Here is a 25,423-nt window from a genome sequence, read left to right as displayed (position 1 = left end):
GCTCTTGAATCCTGATGTTGCAACCTGCTGGCAATTAGAGCCCAAGGGTGCAAGCAGAGAGTAGCCCTACGTGCACTATTTGTAGCACACACCAGGAAGGATTTAGACATAAAACATGCAGTTATCTGTCACGTTACCCCAAAGCAATGTCTGGAGTGCAGTCACTTCTCCTGAGATTGTGGGAAGAAAAGACACAAGAGCTTTGTGAATAATTTTACCATAACGGGAATGCCATAAACCTTTGTAGTTTCACATTTTGTAAGTTACAGTAAATTCAGGCACTACAGAGAAACATACTGTACTATGTTAATATCTGTTCTGTTACCTTGGGCAGCAATAAAATTAATCACGACCACTCACAGGCAGTATCTCCTCTCTCTACACGTTATTCTTAGATGTAGAGTCTGAAATTATAATTTGTTTTTAAGGAGTCAAGATTTCCCCTAACAGAATTAAAGGTTTCAGTGCTAGAGTCTATAACTGGCTTTACTTCTAGGTATGTAATAAGCTTGGAAATAAAAAGACAGCATGAAACAATATTAAGTACATATACTTTCAGTTCCAAAACAAGAAGCACAAACTACACAGGGCACGGTACAACTGACACTTTATTCCTTTGTGATGGAGATATATAGTATCGAAACTGCAAGAGTCACCCCAAAAAAAAAAAAAACTAAAAAAAATCAAAGTGCAAACCTCTATTAGAACTGATTATGGAATGTACTGATGTTTTGGCACAAAAAGTGGGGAAATATATACTGCAACAAGATTTTAAGTTTAATGAATGTAATGCTTCCGTGCTCAGTAGTCACATTTGTGCACTGCAGAACAATACAATGTAAAACAGTGACTAACACGATTCACATACAACTCTATACAATTTACATCACACGTCCAGTTAAAACTTCTCTGAAAATACATGAGGTCCACTGATACTTTGTTCACAACCACTTAACAAATACCATTCTTTAAGCAGGCTTATCTTTTCAGCTTCCTTATTGATAAAAGCAAAAATAGACAATCTTAAATAGTAAGTTATTTTCCTCAAATGGTTCCATGTGGATGTTGATGTTTTCTATTAATTTGGCTCTGACTTCACTGATTAAACATATATGAAGCTGAACAAAATCAAAAGCTCATTGCTTCCATATTTTCCAATTTGCTGTGAACAAACAGCATTCTGTATACTGTCTTTTTGTTTTCAAACCTGGACATAGTGGTGCTTATGAGCTCTATTCCTATCACATGGAAATCACCAAAAAAATCAGAGCATAGCTTCACACAGTGGCATGTATTGAAAACTGATTATTAGCATGGTAAACACAAAAATACATAAATGGAAGAATTCAAGTTTGTCTCATAAAGTACAGTATGCATTCACATTTTCATTACAGAGAGAGACACTGTATTCACATCCTGTTGAAGAAAGAAACCCACATATCACAGATCTCTCTAAACTCTTAGCAAAGATAATATCCATGAAATATCTATAATGCACATTCTGTCTCTTTCATTTCAACTGAGCTAAACTGATTGCTGAAAGGAAAAATCATTTGATGAATAATTCAAGCCACATTGCTGAGCTATTACCACAAGAACTTCTGTATGGGTCTGCTCTGTCATACAGCCTGACAGTTGTTATCAAGAGTTTTATGTGGGCAACTATCAGTGGCTCAGTGTCTCATCTCCTTTTTTGGTTTGGGATTTGATTTTATTATTTATATTAATCAAGAATGATGATTTATATCAGGCATCTGAGAAATGTTCTGGTGACAAAATGTACAGGACATGAATTAGATGCACATGTGTCACTGCAGAAATGTCCTCATGAATTGTTTGGGCAACAGAAAAATAAACAGCAAGAACAAGAAGCATTTGGCATGATTTTAGTTCTTAGTACCACACTGCAAATACATAAACTGAAGTGCTCATAATATTTTTCTTTCTAATGCCAGAATAAAGATTAACAGGAGAAGCTGTGAGGTGAGGGTGATCCCACTAACCAGCTTTGGCAGCAGACTAAGATGTAATTTTGAGCATCTATGTTAAGAGGCTGTGATTCCTACGGAGGCCAAGAGAGAGAGAGAGCAGGTGTGGTTTTAAAGCACCTAAATTTTGTGCCAGAAGTTAGACAGTTTGAATACAACAATTGAAGGAATTCAGGTACCTCAGCCACTCCCTTGCCTTCTGTACACCAAAGTGCAGCCCTGAAGCCAAGGAAAACTAAATGGCAAGAGATGAAAACCCAACCTCTCTGTCTACACAGCTGTTTCTTAGCTCTGAAATCCCAACTCCTCCTCTCCCTCCCCTAGGGAGCCAGTGGATTTCATTGTCACCCATTCTAAGGCTTTCAAGGACACAAGGTAACAGCAGTGTCATCGGAAATGGTTCTCTTTTTTCTGGAGAAATCTTAAAAAGAGGAGTCACCCAGGAGGCCAGTTACTCTCTGGATCTACAGCTCCTGCTGTCATCCTTTCAGCTCAAAGGAAGTTGCTCAGACTCAAAGCAGACCCTCTCAGTTTTTCCTCTCTCCTGGCACCTACTCAAAGAGGGAGTGAGTTTAGGACAGTCCATCATGGCTTGGGATACTGTGAACAGTGAAGAAGGAGAAGTGAAGAAAGAGACTCAAGAAAGAGCTGAGACAACAGAAGTCAATATTACTTGGGATTAAGAGAGAAAAGTGCTTTGTCATGCCTTGATGAGCAAACTAGAAATGAGAGTCTAAGGAGACAAGTGACAGGTGAGGGAGAGTGGAAGAAGGAAAAAACCAACACTATAGAAATATTTAACAATAAATAAAATAGAAGTCCTACAGCCTAACACTCCCAGTGTAGCTGGATGCTCTGGCTCCCTAGCAAGAGGAGGGAAGAAGACTGAAGGACATGGATGGGGGCCAGGCCCCAGGAGGTACATGGACAAGTTGGGATGGGAGGACTGTTTCAGCTTTGACAGCTCCCACGGCTGCACAGGTTTTTAACAGAGTACAGCTTGCCTTTAGGAGCTCACAGCTCAATACTGCAGGGCAACTTTTGAGCACAAAATCTCTGTTTAATGTCAAGTTATTTTGAAATGCGTGATACTTTATCAAATATTTAAAAAGCACCAAGGGAAGGCAGAAAAAGATTCCCCACTGCAACATTTACATCCTTAGAGCCTGATCACCTGGCTCAGGTTTAAATAATGATGCATAGGAATGGAAGAGACAAAGGGGAAACATTAGGATAACCCTTTGGGACAGAAGAGTCATAAACAGGAAAACCCCCCACTTGCTATTTGGCTGGCTGAAGAAGTTCCTTTGGGACACATTCTTTTCACATACAATACATTTGCTCATCACTGCTCTCTTCCCCACGATACCTCGTGTCATCACAACAAACAGTGCACCCACGAAGCATCAGGGGTACTCTGGTAGCTGCCAGGATGTTTTCCTCTCATTTCTGCTGAGATGCAGTGTGAGATATGCCAGAGAGAACCTATGGGTATGAGTACTTGTGTTTCCTCCCTTATGACTGCACAAAACAGCATGCAGGTTTCCAAAGGATATCCTGGTGGGCATTTGGTTAATACTGTTTGCTTTCCTGCAGACCACATTGCCCAAGCCCCCTCACTCACTTCCTACTGTACCTCAGCAACATGCCACAAGTGATTCAGGAGAGGTGGAGGAGATGTCTAGGAAGCTGATAACATGTTCAGACTATTTGTCAGTCTCTGGAGAGTTCCCACTACTGCCTCTGTTTAGGAATTGCTCCCATCCTTAGTTTACAAATGATTTAACAAGAAGCATGTGAATACAATTGGTGTGTGCTTCACTTTGCAGTAGGGGAAAAAACCCAAAACTATGACTCAGTGGGTAAACATGTTGAGGAATTTGCTACAAAAATTATATTTGCCTTAACTGAATACCACAGTGAATATTCATGCCACTAAAAAAATATAAGATGGTTATTGTTCCAAGGAAAACTGTCCCAAGGGCAGATAAAGAAAAAATTACAATCTTCCAGGAAAAAATAGCTTCCCTTATTCATGGGCATAATCCAGGAATAGCTGTCCTTCAACTCCTTCTATCACCCTTTTCTTTTGAATTTTGCTAGTAAGTGGCCTCCAAAAGAACAGAAAACAGAAAGGAGAAAAAAAATTTAAGATGTAAACAAAGAGATTTAACTCCCCCATCCTTGAGATTTCTTTTGCATCTCTGTATTTAATTTTTGTGGTCCAGAGGCTTCCTAGGATCTGTCCTTTTTAAAAACTCCACTCCCATTCTCACCACATTGAAAGTCATGGTCTTAGCAGGAGACTTGGACCTGAATTTGCAGGAGACAACTTGTGTGGCTGCACTACTCTCTTCTTCTGTCATTCAACTTTCCCAGGCAGTCATTGCCCTTGAACACTCCCATCAGAGGAAGCTTTTCCAAAGCTGGTACCTGATGTCTGAAACGGATTCCAGCCACAACTCTGCCCAGTAGCACCACTGTGATGTGGCCAGGGAAGTGAGCCTAATCCACTGTCTATTGTTCCAGCTAGTGTATGGAAAGCTTCCCTACTACAAAAGGTACTTGGTTCAAGAACCCACTGAGTTTTCCTCAGTCCCCCTAATACTTTACACCATTGAAAGTAGAAGACTGAGGAAGGAAAAAAACACGTAGAGCAAGGGAGCAAGAGAAAAGAAGACAGAAGGGAACAGTGTAAGGACAACAGAGGTGCTTGAAAGATTGAGAATTAGCTGGGTTTCATAAAATTTTCACATAGATATGTTAAATCACTAAAGCTAAGGGTTAGCCATTATAATTGTCTTCCGCTAGCCCATGGGACTAACTTACTTCGGAGTTATGTGCTCCCAACAAACCCTACATCCACCTTAAATACCATCTGCAAGGACATAATAAAAATTCACAATGCAAAAAATTTGTAAACAAGGGTTAGTAGCACAGTGGTACAGTAGATTGTCAATAAAAACAATAAAAGTGTGGATACAGATTCGTCTACCTTGTGTGTAACATTATTGCCAGTTACAAGGGAGGGACTCTGTAAACTCATAATTCTGAAGCTTTGTTAATAAGCACAGAGCAACAGGTGAGTGCCCCATCTACTTTCTCCAGTTCTGTGTTGGCTATTGGGATCAGCATGTGGTCCTTCAGCTTTTCAAATACCTGTTCAGGAAAGAAAATGTAAGGGAAAATCATTACACTGTGCACCTTTGTTTTCCCTTTTCTCTAAGTATTTACAGGATGAACAGACATGGATTTGTCAGCAGGGGCCATCCCATCCATCCCTGTTAACCAGCAGGAACATTCCCCGTGCACGTGGCCTGCTGGCTCTGGGACTCCCACGCATCCCACTGCAGCAAGGGAGCTGCTGGAGGCCTCGCTGGCAGCCCAGAGTGGCTCTCACCTTGGCGCTCTCCGGGTACTCCTCGGGGGCTCGGTGCAGCAGGACGTGCCCTTTGCTGGGAATGTTTAAGTAGATGCAGTTTGCTGCGGCATCGTCAGGCACTGTCAGCTTGTCGTAGCGGTGGTCGCTCATCTGTTGCATGGTCTGCCAGGAGACATAAAGTGCAGCTATTCAGATCAAACACATTAGCAGTCCCAAAGTAATGGGAGAACAGAATCCTCAGAAATAGCTAATTGTGATTGCCAAGGCAGTTAAGGGCCATTTTGCTACGCAGCAAGTACAGATAGCTCCTTTTATCTCTGCCTTTATGGAAGAATCTACTGAACCTAATGGAAAGGAGCAGTAGAAAACATTTGAGCAACGGTTCTTGCAAGCAGCAGGATTAAGCATCCTCTGTGGGGTCTTTTCCTCAAGGATTGCGCACTGAGTACGCAAAACTGCTCCTGATTTACTGAGACTATGGGCACTCAGCACCTACAAAAAAAGCAACCATTGTTCAATATTTATATAATGAGTATGAATTAAACTAAACAGGACAGGAATGGCTCCTAGCTTGGATATCAGCCCAATCTTAATTCTTTTCAAGGACCTCCTTTCTGCTCTGCAAGCAGTTACTCTTTCACTAAGCACCTGTGCTGGGGAGCGAGCAGGCACGTCTGCGCTAATCCTCGTTCCCAAGGGGACAACACAATACCTGCCTTGCAACACAAGAGCTGCTGGGTTTCAGAGGTTTGGGTTATAAATATCAGGCTCATACACAAATGTAGACCCTGGCTGGCTGAAATTTCAGAGACAGAGACTCTCAGGACACAACAAGTATGCAATGCCATGTTTTGGATCATATCTGTTTTAGTAAGGATGGGAAAAGCCTGAAGACAAGATGCCTGACTCCCAGTTGTAGCATTCCAGCTTTACATCAGCTTCAGCCTCACAGAGACCAAGAATAATGCAGAACTGAACAAGGCTCAAAGTCCAAAACTTTGGTCCTACTGAAAACCTAAACAAATGCAAGTGTTTCCATTTCTCCCCCAGCCCACCTGTGTTACCACATACATTGCAAAGATGCAAACAGAAAGAAAATGCTTTTTATTTTTTTTTAGCTTAAAATATTCACATTAATACTGTCTTTAGAAAAAAAATAGTCTTTTGTTAACAAGATTTTTCAACTAAATTCCCTTCTCAGGGAGAGCCTAGAGATTTACATCACATAGCAGAAAGCAGACTTCAATTTTAGGCATAGTTAACTTTGTCATTAAGTTGCTTCCAAGGTCATTCATCTGTACTACTTCTCATTCATTAAAGAAATACTACATGTAGCTGATTTATAACAGGGTCTATAACATAGTGGGAAGCAACAAAGAACTCATGCTTGCCCACACCTACAGTAACTAAATCCTTTATAGGTCTACATTTTTCATGTTCTAGCCTGAGTCATCCACATCCCGTGGAGAACATGAAACTCACAACAAAGAATGCCATGCATTCTTGAGGAAGTGTTATCAGATTGTCATTTCTTGTTCCTTCTCATGTTATGAAACTCTCCCAAGTTCCCAAGGACACATCTACCTCCATAAAAGGTTAATGTGTTTTTCTGAGGAAAAATCCTTGCACCTTTACTTCACCAGATGTAATTTTGTATTTTTGTATGCTTAGCACAGTTAATTTATTTTTTTTTTTATAATTCTGTTTCTGTTACGTTGCCAAGATTAATTTTATTCTACTTTCCTTGATGCTGCAGACAACCTGCACCTCGTGTAGCTCTTCTACCTGGTAACCAGTCAGCAGACATGTCCTCTACCTGCAGTTTCCATTTTCCTTCCTATACAATGTTTTTAAGCCTTGACTAAGGAAACATTTATTAAATCTGAAGTAAAATACATGCATCAGTAGAAGAAAAAACACTGTGTCTGGATTTTACAAAGCTCCTGAACAGTTCTTTCTCTACTCCTTATTGGAAACAGAATTCTGATATTGTAGGTTTTCTGTAGGAACACCAGAAATACATTGTGAACCACTCTGAAACGCTTCCATATGAAATTATGAAAGAATTCTTAAGCAGAAGGGTAAAGACAAGTCTCCCATTCATTTGCTTCTGCAAAATGCTTAAGTGGGAACTACAGCAGCAAGCAGAAATAAAGGACAAGTGGCAGGGCTCTAGTGCCTCAAGGACTGGCTTCGGGGAGCATGAGAGATGATGCCAAGGGCATGTTAAGAGGAATGTTTTCAGTACTAAAAAGCACACAAACTGACTGAATTAGTTCATAAACAAATAAGAAAACCTGAGTGAGAAAGTGAGGCAAAGCAGCACAGGAGTTTGAGGACACAGCTGTGATAGTGGGACTGGGATCTCAGCTAGCCAGAACAACACCACAAGAAAGCTTTTATTACTAACTGGAGGTTTGACAATACAAGATTACTCCCTTCCTCAGCTCTTAAGATAAAAAGGAAATCATATTTGCAAGCTTTCATCGCTGTTATAACTATGCCTGACTGTTGCAGTAAAATTTCAAAAACCACTTACTTGAGAGAGTGCCCAGGCAATAACACCCCAAACCTGCCCCACAGGGAGGCTCTGGATGCAGCAGAAATGCACCAATATGACACAATCAGGGTACTTAACAGACCCATGTGGTTTTCTCTATTTCTATTATGTGAAGTCATTAAGCACATGTGCCTGGCCAGATTGACTCCAGGGCAGAGAAAAGAAGATAAAAACAAGGTCCTTTGATTGTATTTTCTATCAGATACAAAGTACGATAAATTTATAGAGGGCTGGCTTTCTGTCCACAAATGTACAACCAGCTATGTTAAGAGCCAGGCATTTCCCGCGTCCCTAGTTTTTCTGGGAATTTTCTTCAGCCTAAAGAGGGTAATTTTCACTGCACATTCTCTCAGCCCTTAGTCATGTTTTCCTTACGTTGAAGTCATTCACATAGCCTAAAATGCCTTTTCTATAGTTTTTTTACAGTGTGTCCTCAGACAACTGAGGTAATGGATAAGCTAAATAATCCTAACTATGAAGCAGCATTATGCATGAAGGAAAAATGTATGTGTTTCAGGTCTATTATCACTGATAGAACTAAGACGACTGCATGCACTTTTAAAAGAGGCCAAGCCTAGCTACAAATTTTCCCCCCTCCATGAGGAAGGCCCCAGTCTGAGCCCTGCTGCCCACTCACTCTGGGACCTACTCACATCCAGACTGCAATGCACGTTTTTATATCCAAATCCCCACAAGCAAAACCAAACATACACTGAATGTTCCTCTTGCTAACAGGGCATTGAGCACCACACTTAAAAATGCCTGTGTGATGCTGACAGAAAAGCCCACATTTCTAGGTTTTGATGTTTGTATTGATTAGCTACTGTTCTCCTGACCACCAGCATTTAAAAGGAAAATCAAATCTAAGCTCAAGTTGAGTGTACATAACCCTACACCCATGGGATCATTCCCTCACCAACTTTTAGCTATCCTTTCTCAAATCCTTCAAGTCAAAGTATTCTTAAAAGAAAACTAGTCACATCAAACTATTTAAGATATTTTTTCTATCCCACCTATTTTCTTTCTTTCCAAGCACATTAAACTTTGGTCTGTTTGACACTGATGCTTAAGCAACCTTTGGCCTACGATCCAAGAGAACGAAAAGTGTGAGAAAGGATTAAACTACATCAAGGTTTTGCCTACAATCACAAAAATGAAGTATTTTTGTGGGGCAGGGAAACTAAAATCAATGAGGATAACAGCAATAAGGCAGTCACACACCCCCAGGCTGGATGGGAGTTTGGAAGGTCGACGTGTTTCTTTTCTGGAGGAAAGACCACTTGTCTGGGAACAATGTTGGGCTATGCCGTTATGCAGCAAAGGCAAAAGATGAAGACAGGCACCTGGCCAGTCCACTGCCATCTGGAGGGACAGCTGAGAAAGGTAAATTACTGCTTGCTACATGGAAAATAGTGCTGATGGCCAAATCTGATTTTTTTAAATTCTTGCAGTGCCCAGAAGAGCTGCTTTTTTAGTGCTGTATGGTAGGATGTCTCCACTCTCAGGTGATGGTACCCACTTTTGCATCCCAAGACAGGGAGTGGAGGTGACCAAGATTTGGTGCATGGTTTCCAGGAACCTCAACTCATCAGCTGTCATACAGGGCGATACCAGCTCAGCACTGTCCCAGGCCCAGGAGTCTGTCCGGTTTGCTTTTGAACATGTAGCAAGGTAGTGACAGTTCAGACAGGTACTGTGCAAGGAAAGATTTTTCTTTTATTTTTTTTTTCTAATTTGCCACTTTAAAGCTTACCTTTACATACTTTTAGAGCTCCCCTGATTCTTGCACTGGAAGACAAAGTGAACAATTGATCCCCTGGTCACCTTTTCCACATTATTCCTGACCTTCTAGGCATCTCTGATCCTATCTCAGTTGTATTTTTTTCCAGGTTATAGTCATAGCTTGCTTAGTTTGTCTCCTTAGGCAAGCTGTCCAGGTATCTGTCAGTGGAACTTATCTGAATCTTTCCAGTTATACTTCACATTTTTTGAAATGAAGGGCCCGTGCATGCAAAGTACACACAACAGACAACATGCAGATGCACCACAGCTTTATCAGTGGCAAAATTATGTTCTCCATTTGGTTTTCAGCTGAGCTAGAAAGTTCAACAAGCTCAGGATATAACTTCTGCAGTAATGATCAGTCAGAGCACATTATTTCATATGTGATGTTCAGAATAACATCAGACTGACATCCAGAGTTGTCATTCTCTCTGTCCCAGCTGCACATCACTTTACACTGAAACTGAAATTCATTCACTGATTTATTGCCCTGATTGTCCTTGAAGTTCATTCCTCATTTCTTCATATTTAGAGAAACAATTGGCACCAGAGAGAGAAAGCAGCAGCCTTCAATTCAAGAAAGTACAGGACAGAGTGGAGCTGATGAGCTGTACCACAATGCCATGTGCCTTGTACAGGGACTCAGCAGCTTCTCACAGTTTCCTTGAAACAAAGCAGTGACCATGAAACACTTGGCTAGGCTGGCCAGAGGGGACAGAAGAGCAGAGCTGGAAAAGCCATCGACCTTGCTGGAATGTCAAGATCTATCAGGAGTGTCCCCCCTGACATGCAGACAGGCAGAAGCAACAATAGTATAGTAGGCACAGTAGGAAGGGGACATCACAGCCACTGTGAGCAGCATAAATCAAAGCAGAACGATCTAAGCCTTCTTGTCAGGTACCAAGAAGTCTGATAGAGATATAGATAGGACAGCATAGACCTACAGACACAAACTACATTGAAGATCTCTTTGAAGCCAGTAATGCCCCGATCTGCCATGGTCAGTACGCCACATTTCTCAGTCCATATACAGCCAGAGTGTTGCTTTAATGTCCGCCTACCACCCACGGTCTCAGCAGCTGGGCTTTGGGCTTTGCCTCCCTGCTGCACCCTCTCAGTCATGTTTTCCAGAATGAAGAGTTCTTTTAAGCAACCTCTCCCACCCTTCTCCTCGGCTTTTCCTGGCGTGGGATGCCTTTTGCATCATCACAGATGCGATGGGTACCCAGTATCATTCATGTGCACATCTGCACTGCTCTGCCCCCCTGAGCCACCATCCCTCATGGCCACACTGTCACCTGCCTGCCAGCTCTGCCAAGGACCACTGCAAAGGGAAACCATGACCTGAGAAGGAGAAAAGGAAGTGGATTACGTGGGATGTTGCTTTCAGTTGAGAAGGTAAGGGCACGAACATCCTGTCATTCCAAACAGGAACTCGAGGAGAGAATAGTCAAAGGGAAAAAAAAAGAAGCAAAGGAATAGAAACGTGAGTCCCCATTTACACAAAGCAAATGACATTTCCTCAGTCAGCCTCTGACCCAGCCCCTGTGGCTGACTGCCTTACTGGTGAGGAAAAACATGTATTGAAAGGGACAATTTCCTCACTCTTTAAAAACAAACAAACAAACCTGCCTGTTTAATACAATGATCTCTAGTCTATAAATATGTACTTTATTGAGTCTTTATCTTCCAAAGATTCTTCTGCACATATGCAAACTGAACATCACTAACAATCAGGTAAGTGCAGTGTCTATTACATCATCTACAATTAATTCAAAGTAAAACCCAATTAGTTGACTTTTAAAGGTAGGAGGTCATCTGGTACTCACTGAAGACCTACATCCTCTGAGATGATGTGTACTCCTAATTCATACAGTAATGAAGAATCAGAAGGAGATAAAGGAAAGTACATAGAATTTTATAAGTTGATTAATTTATTGATTGATTATGAATTGATTAATTTTCCTATCTACAAGGCTGAGAGAAGCAGTCTCAATTTTCAATGTTTAGCTTTAAGGAGAAAAGTTCTCAACAGTTCTTTGTATTTCACTAACCTTTCTTTGTTGCTGCATTACAAAAAAGTCAGCATTCATCTGCACTTTCTGCTAATTCCCTACCTGATGTCATCTTCTTTGGGTTATTAATATTAGTAATGATTTCCACAGCAACCCATTGTGATAGCATAAATAGAGGATTATGACTTCATGTGGGGAATAAGCAGAGGCACAAATGATGAATTCTTAAGGAAGAAGAGATAATGTTTTTATGCAAACTTGTGCATTACTAGAAAAGACAGTTGCTATACAGACGATAGGAAAAGCAGATTTAGCTGAGCCTTTTCCTGCTGCATGACAGTACAGGCTGTTTTCTATGAACATCAGAGAGATGTTTTCCCTCAGGTGTCTGGAGGCACTTCTGTGGCAGAGCTGGGAACCCCTCTGCTTTATCCAGGCACTATAACCCTCCTCTCATGCAGGGGAACGGTACTCAGCTCTTCAAAAGCTGGCACACTGCAGAGACTTCAGTTACACAAGATGGATTAAGAACAAAAGGCATTTAATCAAAGGAATGGGGGCAACTGCCAAATCAAGAACTCCTTGTGCTCAAGTTTTTAAAAGCTCTGCTCTGATCATAGTTTGGATACAGACCAAGGGCATAGTTACCCAGAAGAGACTCCTTTCTATATTATCCTTAAGATCTGGTTTTGATAAGCCTCCCTTGACCACTGTCAAAACAGCTGCATTAGCAATAGCGTCCTCCAGGGAATAATTTAGGGGTGAATGAGCAGCCCCATTCCCAACAGAAGATATTGAGTGAGAGAGTCAAGAACAAGTGAGGACAATCATGTCCAAGCTCTTATTGAAAGCAGTAGGAAAAAAGAAAGGAATATTGCTGAAGTCATGGCATTGCACTACTCCAACAGAGTCCTGACCATTAAGAAATCCCATTGAATAATGAGACTGGACTCCAAGATACCAAGATGACCAGCACCAAAAGTGCAGATGTCATCACTGCTCTGGGTCCTGATAGGACAAGTCTGTGAGGGGACACGAGGGGTTACACTGTCAGCTGCATCACCTGCTCTGCCGTGCACCTGGATTGGCAACGCCACTCAGTCCTGACATCTGCCACAGCTGCACTGCCTCTGTAATTAGCATATGCTCCTCTCAAATGACCAACTGAAATCTCAGATGTTTCTCATGCCACTCCATTACTCCAGATCTCAGAGGAATTATGCCAGACTCAGCTGACTGCAGGACTAAGCTCAGGCCATATGGTGGGATGAGTGCCCTCCCTTCCAAGATCCATCAGCAATCCCCATGCACCCTGCATTACCGCAGATCAGTGGATTCACACCAAGGCTCTCTCTACCAGTCCTGTGGAGAGACCCTAGGGCTGGTCTTTTGCTCAATGCCTGGTATCAAAGCCTACCCAAAGGACAGACTCATTTCTCAATGGGTGGGAGAATGACTTTATTAGTAGGAACTTGCTACAGATACAATCCATACTGCTTGCAAGGGAATAGTTGAGTGTGTCAAAGTCCGGGAATAACATGTGCAACCCTCAGATCCTCTGGGATTACTACTGAGTTATCCAAAGGGTGACAGAGATGGTCGGATCAAGGACTGCATCCGCAGTCATCTGCTGCTGTCCGAGTCTTCACTCATCACAAAGTGGAGGGAAACTGTGCTCTGTACCAACCTATACAAACAGCCACAAATGTGGCTTTTCTGGATTTAGTATAAAGAACAAGAGAGGAGTGTGCAACGGATGCGATGCTGTGTCACAGTTCCCATTGTCACCTTGCCTAGCTTTTGCCTTTGCTGCCAGAAGCTGAACTGGATTATGTCCTGGGCCAGTTCCTGCTCTTCTGCTATCCCAGCAAGACCCCAGGGCTGTGTCCCTTGCTGGGGAAAAAGTGGCGCAGTGCTCACCTGCAGCACTGCCACATCAGCTCCCTACACTGGGACTGGCACTGTCTCAGACCAAATCTGTCCTCATTCACATTCACAGTAAAGGTCAGCAACTCTGACAGTGCATGATCAGAACCCAAAGGTGACATGTTTATAGGAAATCCTGGCCTCACCAAGGGAACTGAAAAATAATCCCAGGCTTCATCTTCTCAACAGCCATGGCTAATGTTCAAATGTGGAATTACATGCAGAGAATTATAAACAGGTTTAACTACAAGAAGGAATTAAATGCATGCTGGAAACAGCAGAGGGAAGTTAAAGTTTCAGATGTGATAGTCACCAGAGGCCCTAGTGCTTTCTGCACTTAATCTGTCTCTTTCTTTCACCAAGTTTCCTCAAGTGCCACTTTTCAGCTGCAGTCCAAATAAATACACTACACTTGCCAAAACCTGAAGAGGATTTAATGGTTAAAATGTCTTTTCTGATTTATTATCTCCTTCTAGCATGTAGTCTATTAGCCTAAACTCAATGGATTCATTTCCCAGCTCACTTGCAGTGCTTTACATTACACATACTGCACTGAACTCACAATCAATTGCACTTGGCCATATGTGAGCACCAGATGCAATTCCTTTTTCTATTTTTAAAGTATTGTAAGGATACATAAGTTGCACCAGTAAGAACAATCAAGAAAAATCTCTATTTCAAACAAGATTGTAAGCAGATAAATCCTGTTTTAAATGTAAAATGCTAGCATAGCATGATGTAGAAGTTCACTTCTAGCAGCTGCCTAACGTGACATGCGAAAACAACTTAATTACCAGAGATGGTTAAAGAAAGCTCAATCATCTTGCTTGTATGATTGCATTTCCAGTCATGAAAAACATCAACATGAAGGAGGGGTTTAAAATAACAAGCTATTACAATAAAGGAGTGGCATGCTGGGCTGTGCCAGGCAGCAGACTCGGCAGAAGCTCTGGGGCTGTATTGCCACAGACTCTGCTGGGTAACAGGAGAACAGCTGACAGCACTGATCTGCTGAAATCCAAGGAGCGGCTTTTAATTCCAACCCTCAGTGCCTCCAACATCCTCTTGCAGTTGCATTTCCACAAGACTGCAAGAAGATTATTGCCAACTGAATTTCTTTTGCTTTGGTGGCAAGTAAACAAATACCAATATATTGTCAAAAGCAAGAATTCAAATGTTAGGGGAAGCTGGTGATCAGCAGCACTGCAAATGCCATAATTTCCAAGACAGACAATTTATCCGTTTGTTTGCCAATAATTTCTCTGAAGAGATTTAGACTCCTGGAGAAACAGCCAGATCCAATTCACTGGAACATGTTCTGGGTAACTCCGTATGTTGCTGTGACATGTCTGCCTCATGTAACCTGTCCGCTCTCTAGGATCATGAGAAAGTATGTGTGTTATGGGACAAAACCCTGCTCCAGCCCAAACTCCTAACCTCACCTGGCAGGGTGTGAGCAAACATTATCCTCAGACACATGCAAATGTGCTGCTAAATGTCCAGTGCAGAGAAACACACTGAAAACTGACAGTTCATTTATTTTCAAAAATATATCCACCAACAATCTGAGACTGCTGGATTATCTTGTTAATTATCATGTTCTTTTTAAAAAGTATCTGTTTATTACTTTGCCTCGATTAAGGCTGGTGTTTACTTGATAGTTAGTTACCAGGAATATTTGGTCAAGTTAGACAAAAAATGTTTTTGGTTACAATAGCTAAATTGATGCACTGCAACATGATTAGCCAAACTGTGAAGGGTTTAATCAAATTTACGAGTTCTCAGATTAGCCCTGGCTCAAATTCAAATTGCAGCACTGAGCAACCAGTATTGTAGTTGAAATCTGCTCATGTTTATAAACACTCTATACAAGTATAGGGCTTCTCCCTCCTTCTTCATGACAGAACATTTACTTCTCCTCTGTGAATTACAGAAGACAAGTCTCCTCACAGCAATATCTGAAGTATCTCCACTGGTCTGACTGTATCTCCTTCCTCCCTTTTAACACCAAATTATCACATTTTTAGTCTACAAAGCTGTAAATAATAACCTGTATATTCTGTTTATTTCCTTAAGATAACTAAAGTTAAATCAAAATCACCATTCTCTTGTCTGATACAGACATTCATTATGGTTTGCACACACAGGTGACCCCAACATGTAGTAATTTCCTCTTTCACTGATCTATGTGTTTTAAAGTACTGGCATCCTTAATCAGATATTTAAAAAAACCAGAAAGAGATATTCTGTTTAGAATATTTTCTTAGGTGCTTTACCTTGAGGGCTTTCTGTGCAGCTTCACTTGATCCGATAGCAATCAAGTTTGGTCCAGCCATGCTGCAAAAGCTCTTCAGATGCAAAGAATCATGAACAGGGACTGTGGAGACAGCATAATCCTGTATGGGAATAAGGAAGGGTGCTATAAATATTTTTAAAGTGTTCCTAGTTCCATAATTATATAGAGACATTCCATAATTAATTTTACTCTCTGCAAATTATCAACCCCAGGGCACAGTGTCAACCATTTAAGTATGACACTCTCCTCTGGACCAGCTTGTCTTTTCTCGAGACTGGCATAAAATCCAGAACATGTTTCAAATACTACCGCTGTTGCAACCATAAAGAAATACATTAAAATGCTTAATTAAACAGTAGGTACATAAAACCTCTCCAGGGACTGGCAATAAGAACACAGGGCTGATACATGAGAACATGAGGAACATGAATGCTTATGTGCTCTCAAAAAATAACAGCCTCACACTAACCAATTGATTTTTATGCAGCAATCTCAAATTTCAGATCCAACTACAACATCTATCACTTTACAGGATGCTCAAACCTTTTCAGCAACTTGTACCATCATTTGTTTTTTTTTTAATTAGGTCTAAAATAAAGTAGGAGTATGATAAACATCTTGGTCAGTACAATTGTTCAATTAGTTCAGTGAATGACAGCTTGTATTTCCTGTAGCATGAAGGAATCTACAAACCTTAAATGTGTCAGCCAGAATTTCTGCACCACGTTGATTTGTCCGCCTGGAAAGACCCACGAAAAATTCTCTTCCTGGAATGAAAACGCAGACTGGCTTTAGAAACATTCTGAAGTAAACTTTCATGGATTTTCATGTTCTATATTTCTTTTCTCAAGCTGAGTAGTTAAACTGAAAATTCAGCATAAAAGAATGCAACCTGCAATTGTGAGCTGATAATCTAAAGCAATTAATCTTTTTCTAGAAGGCACATTTAACTGGAAGCACAAATAGCTTCCTCTTCTAAATCTCTGCAGTGGTCATTGGGTCAGGAAAGACAACAGCTGGGCTGGATTAGTACACCACTGATTGACCATTTCCCTCTCCCTTTGAGATTTCCTCTGGTCTCAAGGCAGATCAAGTCTTCAGCATCCTCCAGCACCAGAGAAAATCAGTGCTGGATCTGCACTGCCTTAGGAAGGCCTCCCTTCCTGGTCTGCCTCTGTAGGAGACCCTTCCCTCCCTGTTGGGCACTAAGGCAAGCAGCCAGTCTACTGTGATGCTGATGAAAACAAACAGGCTTATTCAGCACAGGCACGGAGCAACCCTGTGTGCAGCCAATGTGAGAAAATGCCTAATGGGTTTAATGACATAAAAAACACAGGCAGTATCTTCATCTTTGAAGTCAACCATGCATGTAAGGTGTCTCACTCATGACATCTGACAGGCAACTCCACCACATCTTGATAAACTAAAAATGCATTTTTTTGCATTTAATTAATTGAACTTGTGACAATTGTCTGCATCAAGCTTTTACAGGTCCTAAAAATGAGTCTGGTGAATGTTAGCTGCTTATAATAAGAAACATGAAACAACCCCAGACAGTTGACTACTGAAAGCATTTTTCTGATTGGCACTTTACAAGCTAAAATAAAACCTGTATGCAGTGCTGTTCTTTGTAGTGTGTGTACTGCTACTCCATTTATTCAGGTATTAGGCAAGACACTGAGGGCTGCACTGAGAACTCATCTCTCCGCTACTTCATGACATTTAGTAAACAACCGATTTAGCAAACCACAGGAATGACATTTTATTATGCTGGTATCAGATAACATGCAGTCTTTAAGGCAGTCAGAACACGTAAACAGCAAATTCACTACCATTATACCTGTAAATAGGACGTCTCCACCATCCAAGGTTGCGTTTTCATCCACCATCTCAACTATATTAAGGTTGAGACTTTCTAGTACTCTCTTCATGGCTTCAACCTGTTTAAAAGGAAGTTATTAATGACATATTGCACTGTTGATTTTTTTTTTTAAAAACTGCCAGAAATACATATAATTAATAAGAATTAAAGCCTTTTAATGCACCTATAGCAAGATGGATGGCAGGATGGCAACTACCATCACAGTTCCCCACCTGTCTTCAGTGGCCTCTGTGGTCTGGGGGGGATGGGTTGGAAAGTGGCAGAGATTAGGCTTTTGTCTTTGCACAGGAGCTATGCAGCATTCAGGAGGGACAGACAAGGGGCCCAAAGCACATGTTAAGTCCAGTCCCTCTGCACAAATATCTTCTTCCAAACCTTGTCCTCCGCATTTGGGCCAGAAAAAGCACCAACAGAAGAGTAAATGTTCATTGCTTCCACTCTGTTCAGACACAAGAGGTGATCTTGCCAGCCATGGAGGGGCAGGTCTACCACAAACCCCTCTTCAGTCAGCCGGGAAAAAAAATCCCCTAGTCAGTAAAGGTTCAAATTTCTTATGGCTTTGCAATTTTACTAGGCATTAGTTCTCCTTGCATGTTTGAGCTACCTTGTTTCAGAATTACAAGTCATTTCATGCCTATACATTGTGAGGCTTACTGCTTGCTGTGGAGAGCAACACACATGGCTAGAAGTCAGAACCTGCTTCCTGCTGAAAACAGCTTGTATTAGGAGCAGGGAATGCAGCTTAAGTAGGTTCCTTCTTTCCCAGTAAGGGCTGCTGAGGATGCCTAAAGCAGAATCTGTTTCTATAGAGGTTCATATCGCTGGCCAACATTTGCTAAGTTCACACAACATCACTGTGGTGCCCTGTAAGCCAAAAGAAGGATCTACACACAACCAACTCACCAAAAGTGTAAACCTGTAAGTTGCAGGTCAATAAAAATAAAGGCTCATCCACAGAAACCTGTGAACTTGATCCCACACAGCAGCATCTTCATGTTCAATCTAACTTCCTCACCATGGTTAACTAGAGGTGCCCAGAAAGCATTAATAAACATTGAAAACACAGTGAACTCCTTTTATATTTTTGCATGTCCCACAGATAGATGTCACTCATCTATATTAAAGTGCATAAATTAAGCATTTCTAGAAAAAAACACAGGAAGCTAAACATATGACAGCACTATACAACAGAACAACTATACAACAGAACAGAACAACAACAGAAGCAATTCTAGCAGCCCTACTCCTGGGCTCTCCCAAAATACACCTGCCATAGCAGAGGAAGGACATATGATGGTGACAGGTCCTTCACACTCACTGTGGCAGCTTCAGCACAAGAGCAGCACACAGTTTGGCTGACAGACCTTCCTAAAAGCAGTGCTGGCTTTAGGGAATAAGGAAGGAGACAGACATGATCCACCTAAGCTACCTTTTCCGTGACTCAGCGATGTGGCATTTGTGAGTGATCCCATTAATCCTGAAGCCCAGGCTCAAAAGGCAAGGACAGGTCCCCAGGGGCTGTCAGGACTGGTGATGTAGGTCTGCATGGGATATACTGGGGGCAGCACCTTATCCAAGCCTGACCTGCTCTCTGGAGGTTTCTCTTCTTCTCTAGCATCTTCTCACTCTCCAATCAGTTCAGAGGAAGAACCCTGGGCAAGCACACTGTTAAAGCAAGTGCCTCAGTTTGAACTTCTGAAGGGCAGAGGCAGATCTTTGTGCTGAATTCTGATGGGTTATACTGCAACTCAGAACTGTATCCAGGGAGTTTCTGATAGCAAAGGGATTCATCGTCCCCACACAAAAGACCATCTAAGGCCTTGGCATGCAGCCTGGAATGAGCCTACAGCATGCCTTTCACAATTAACACTTCTTTTTTGCTCCTCTGTCTTTCACCTGATGCTAAAATGACTTCAGGCAGAAACCTGGCACTCAAGAGTCTCCAGGCTTAATAGAAAAGCTTTGTCTATCTTAGTCTTGTTGCTTTACCTCCAGCATACTTTAAAATTAGGTTTATAATGAGGACTGGACTCATGTGGTGTTTTAAAAATAAATGGGGAACAGCTGAGGTAATATTGGAAAACTGCTGTTTTACAAACATGACAACATTTCATAACATCCGTATGCTGATAGCAGAATGATTTCTTTTGTCTTTGAAACCCTCTGGGTTTTGCTGTGCAGGTGCCACATGAGTAAGAGTCCACAGACCCCAAAGAAGAAAACAATTGTTTAATATGGAGTAATGGAGATGCAGCATGATAGAAGAAGAGTTCTATTCCAAGAACACACAGATTCACTCTTTTGTGCTGACATGAGACAGGCAAACTCCCAACTGGGACACCAGTCACAGGCAGTTAGAATAAATAAATAAATCTCTCAGATGAGATTAATTAAGGCAGAAGGCCAAATAACAAGAAAAAGCAGGTTCACCCAGCCTATTGTGTGGTCACCATTCTCCAGTTAATCTATAACCTGCAGCAGCTTCCAAAGCCAAAACACCAAGAAGAGAAAGCCCTTTCAGGAGATGTGCTGCCAAGCAGGTGCTCCCAACAGAAGCTCTCTGGGCTGGCAGAGGAAATCAAGCCAGCAGCTGCCCCTGCCATGCGCCTGCTCCCCACACCACTCCTGCCCTCCTCCCGGACCATGTCTCCAGAAGCAGAAGTGTCAGCAGAGCTGTAGATGTTACTGTGGAAGCGGACCACCATATCCACTTCCCATGGGGAGACACAAAAGCGTCTTCAGAGCACAGAACAACATCTGAGAGAGCAAAGAGGTATAAAAACTGGTCAGCTCCAGACATTATGTGAAGGTGCTTTAAGGAGTGAAGGCTCAAGAAAGACTCAAGCCTCAAGGCTTCCTGAAGACCTAATGGGAAATGTGAAACAGTTGTGATTAGAGTTGGGACCAGGGATGAGCAGCAGTTGCTGTAATGAGAGAAACACACACCAGTCACCAGAGTGGGTGTGAGCTCCCTTTAGCAGGTGGGAAACCTGCTTTTACCTGAGCATTGCAAACCATGCTCAGTGCTGAGAAGAGAAACCACTGCAGTGAGCAAGGGCAGCACAGGGTGAGGGGCAGGCAGGGAGGCAGCAGCACTTCACATCCCTGGCCCAGAAGGCCAACTAATAACACTTGCCCTAGAGCACCAATTAACTAAAGTGCCTAGCTAGTGAGGCTAGTGAAATGTAAATGCTGACTTTGGATTTATGATTTGAGTAATATGGATGTTTTAATCACCAGCTGCTGATTACCATTTAACTACCAGACTACATCAGAGATGACTTGAATTGTTTCTTTATTCAATTTACAGGGGTTGATGCAGCTGTAGCACAGACATTAAGGAAAGTTATCAGAACTAAAAGTTGTTCAAAGTCACAGAAAACGAGTTTAATTTGCTTCATGGTGTCCGAGGCTTTAAAGATATTTGTAACATCCTCACATTGTTTTCCTCCAACAGTCAGGTTCATTTTAGCTTATAAAACCAAATTCAAGTAAAATGACTGCCATATAAATAGCTGGATCACTTTTCCATGGTGGGTGTTAATGGATTCAAACTATGGAACACTGTTTTGTAAGGACTTTAAGCAACCAGTAGAAATTCTTCAGTTTTAATTGGGAAGTGCTGTTCACATGTCTACTGACACATGCATGCTAGGAATATCTTTCAATACCCCTTGCTTGTGTAAAATAGAAGTCTCAAGTTACTCTTTTTTTTTTCCTGCAGGCAACAGCAGAAACTTCAATCAGTTGAAGCAGAAATGAAAAAAACACATACGCTGAGATGAAGAAGACTGGAGGGAAAACTTGACATTATTAAAAAGGCAACTGGAAAAAAAAACATAAAGAAGCCCACTTGTAAATAAAAGATTCCAGAAAAACAAACTAGGACTGACTAGCCCATCTGCTGAATTTCCTGTAGAGGGGACAGCACAGACTCACATGATCCCCACCATACCATCTCTAAAGCCATCCTGCATCAGTCCTGAGCTGGGTCTCCAACACAGCACAACAATGGGATGTGTTTGACACAGTACCACCTTGGAAACAGCATATGCAGCATTCAGAGTTGGGTTAGCATGGGGTAAAGTCCACACAAGTAGCTTGAATCTGTATTTCATCACTGCAAAAGGGAAGCTAAAGCTTGGCTCCATCCTTAAACCTTTCCACATCATGAAGGATTGTGCTTTCTAACAGAGCTCTTACAGAGAGGGAACAAGACACAATCTTGAGCTAAGGACGGACAGGTGATTGTTATCCTCAACTAAGGTGTTTAAAAAAGGGACGTAGGAAAGGGGTTTGATTTTACAAAGCTCTTTATTCTGCTCACACTTTACAAATAACTGATAGTCATTTTCTGAAGTGTGGTATTTTAGCACATATTAGCAACATTTTCATTCATTATGAATGAAAGACTAATTCACAGAGCTAGCTTTGATGTACAAACAAATAACCACCTCTTGCTTATTTTCCAGCAAAGAACTAAAAAACAGTGGTTAGAAAAGTCCTCTGTGAAACTGCAGTTACCCAGGAGACCCCAGTAAAATACTCAAAATATTTGGACACTACCTGATTACAAGCACTGTCACTATGAAGAAGACTTACGCTGCTTGCTTTTTTTCATAAGCAGCCAAGAGGAAAAGTCACCTTCCCTCATTTTATCTCCTTTATTTGAAAACTAAAATCCCAGGTAGTCAGAATTGTTGCACACAAAGAGAGCACTCATCTGTATCCTTTCAGATTTCTCTATCTTATTATCTCAGGTCAGCTTAAGGTTTGTAACGTGATATTGGGTTTCATTGTACATGTATCCATTAGTACATGGGCTGAGTGTTAAAGCTTGTATGCTTTGTGCAGTGATATTTTTCTAATAAGCACATTCCTGGTGTGAGACGGGATGTGTCTAATCCATAACAAAGCTGATTGAGAGACAATGGGCTCCAGCCAGCTCAGCTCTGTTTCAAGGAAGGAGGACAATAACTGCGTTTGACATTTATAAAAATCTAATTTCCTTATGCTTTAAAAATGGAGCTCATTACCCTTCGGACTGGTGCCTTCCACCAATTACTGTAACTGATGTGCGGGGATTTTTTCCTTCTCTATATTAGTACTTGATGCACTCTAAACATAGGCTGCTTCCTAAATTATTTACTGGTCTCCTGTGCACTAACCATATTATGGGATTTATGTTATTGACAGTAAGAAGGAAATTATCTTTTTAAAAGACAGTGGAAACTGGGAAATTATTTTTGCAAGCCACCATCTCGCACCTGCCAAGTGCAGGGCAGCTTTTCCCCTGGGTGGTGGGGCCATGGGTGAGGCGCCACTCAGGCTCCCAAAATGCCTCATGTGCAGGGGCACAGCTGGGGCTTGGCAGAAGTTGTGGATGGTATCAAATCAGACATCTTCTAATGACTGCAAGGACCGATCTGCCTTTGTCTCCAAGCTCTTGGTGAAAGGGGGAAGGTGCCTCCAGCCCTGTCTTAAAGGAAAGGATGCAGAGAGATTCAGAGGGCAGAAGACCATCCCATGACCCAGGGATGAAATGAGGTTTCTAAGCTAGCAGAGCTTAGCTCCATGTACTCACAGCTCAGCTCTCCAGAGACCAACCACAGCACAAAAAGGGCTCTCAGTCCAAGACACAATACTGCACTGTCTCCTGAAAGTTTACATCCACCACCCATTTCTCCAGCTTGTTAAATCACAAATACTGCATTTCAGACTTTACTTCATTGTGTTTTAAACAGGCATTCATGGCTGTGCAAAGCAAATGTCAGACCTAAAATTTGCAGAAGTTAGACTATAATCTCAAAGGTGATTATTTCTGGAGCCATTAACTCTGAGTTCATAAAGTGCCACTGTCAATATATAATATATTTTTCAGCAAAGTTCTGAGTAAAGGCTATAAATAGAGATGGACAAATCTGGGGCCAGGAAAGGGTAGACTTCAGTTTCACAAAACCAGATACCGATGTTGGTCACAATCCAGGTTCTTGCCTGCCTGAATCTGCTCCATTTGGACATAAGGGGAACTCTGTCTCCTTTTGATGACAAACACCACCCTCTTGGACTTGCACAGGCTTCAAAGAAAATAAAGCTGTGCTGTAATAGTTTTGAGGGTTTTTGAGAAGAAAAACCCACTCCTGGTTGTTTTCTTGCTTTAAGTAGGTCAGATGCACACCCTTGCTCATATTGATCTCAGAAATTTGTGGGATGTGTGTTGTGGTTGAGATTCCAACTCATGCTCCCAGTGTTGATACCAGAAAGGATCCCGGCCCTTGAAAGTTCATCAGGAAAAGAGCAGAAGAACAAGACGCTCCTGATTCAATGAAGGCCATGCAGTAAAGAGTGTGTTAAGAGCAAGACAAAAAAGGTTAGCTCTGTTCTCCTAACAGCCACTAGCACACCCTGGTAAGGACATTTTGTACCTGCCATTCCCACTTCTGCCCACTGACAGATTTACTTTGGCAATCAGTTTCCCTTTTCACCCACACAGGGCCTTTGTGTCCACCCCTTTGCCCCTTTTGAGAAGGGTCAGAAAAGGTAAAGACCAGCAATAGCCTGGTCCCAAAGTAGACTGCCAGCTGCTCAGCAGCACGCTCCTGGATGATACGGGTGGACATGCTGCTCCCAAGACACCCACACAAATCACATTTGGACTACTCAGCACTGAGTAATCTGAGCATGACTTCACTAAACTGGGCACACACTATACCCAGGAAAAGTTTTTTTGGCATTTCAGCTGATCATAGCCTGCCACTCCGCCAACATGGAGGTCCAATGCCGGGCCCTTACCCAGGTGGCAGGGTGGTTACACAGTAGCATCAATCAGCCTCTAGTGGCTCAATGGCTGTGCCAAAATACCAACCAGCACACAGACAGCACAGCTTGTCCTCAAGCCTCAACCATTTTTCATCAAACAAGGCCACAGGAGGGACAAGAAGGAATACCAAAGGACTCCTGAACCATATTCTCAAGGAGAAGACAACTTGTTAGTTTTTCCTGATTCCATGCTAATGCTTCTAGATTGCACCTCTGGGACAGTTTCATGCTTAACCAAAGCTTGCATCAAGCAGGTGCAGTTTCTGGCAGAGTTTTGGGGGTTTATGAACCATGGAGTTCAGAAAGGGCCACAGAGATAATGATCCCATTTGTTACTGCCCACACACTGCTAATTATGGATCCAAACCCATTTACTGCCCTACTACCGAAACAGTCTCAAGGGATGTGCCGACGTACCTGGTGTAGATTGGCCATTGCCCAAGAGAGTGACCTGAGACTGGGGTGAACACAGTACCACACCAGGGATTAACAGGGAAGGGGAAACATGGGAAAAGCTGGACCAGGGCAGCACAGAGAGGGACTGGCACATGTAGGAAAACCAGATTAAGAGGTGGCCTCTAGGGTTTCTTGTCCTAGGAAAGCTTCTTGATCAAGCAAGAGGGGAGCTCCAATCTGACTGGTCTCAGGAATTCAGGCAGCAACCTCCTCTTCCAGGTACATACTGTTAAAATCACAATTAATCTGGCTGTCTTTTGAACATATTGTGTTTTAATATCTAAGCAGAACCGAAGCACAATAAGAACAACTTTACA

At 42.0% G+C, this 25,423-nt stretch overlaps 1 protein-coding gene across 1 annotated transcript in view; it reads right to left on the bottom strand.

Moving 5' to 3' along the window:
* Positions 1–759: 759 nt before the first annotated feature.
* The window catches only part of DDAH1 (dimethylarginine dimethylaminohydrolase 1), a 57,593-nt gene continuing 32,929 nt past the window's right edge, over positions 760–25,423 (bottom strand). The window contains exons 2-6 of the mRNA XM_005521009.3: positions 17,790–17,889; positions 16,643–16,716; positions 15,930–16,049; positions 5,389–5,532; positions 760–5,147 (exon numbers count right to left, since the gene is read on the bottom strand). Of these exons, the coding sequence (XP_005521066.1) occupies positions 5,031–5,147; positions 5,389–5,532; positions 15,930–16,049; positions 16,643–16,716; positions 17,790–17,889 (555 nt within the window). The 3' untranslated portion in view covers positions 760–5,030. The remainder of the gene's footprint in view (positions 5,148–5,388; positions 5,533–15,929; positions 16,050–16,642; positions 16,717–17,789; positions 17,890–25,423) is intronic.

The sequence above is a fragment of the Pseudopodoces humilis genome, chromosome 10, assembly GCF_049639895.1.
Source record: "Pseudopodoces humilis isolate 2021_Gansu_Grassland_sample_001 chromosome 10, ASM4963989v1, whole genome shotgun sequence".
Taxonomy (NCBI): domain Eukaryota; kingdom Metazoa; phylum Chordata; class Aves; order Passeriformes; family Paridae; genus Pseudopodoces; species Pseudopodoces humilis.
This window is presented reverse-complemented; position numbering and strand designations above follow the sequence as displayed.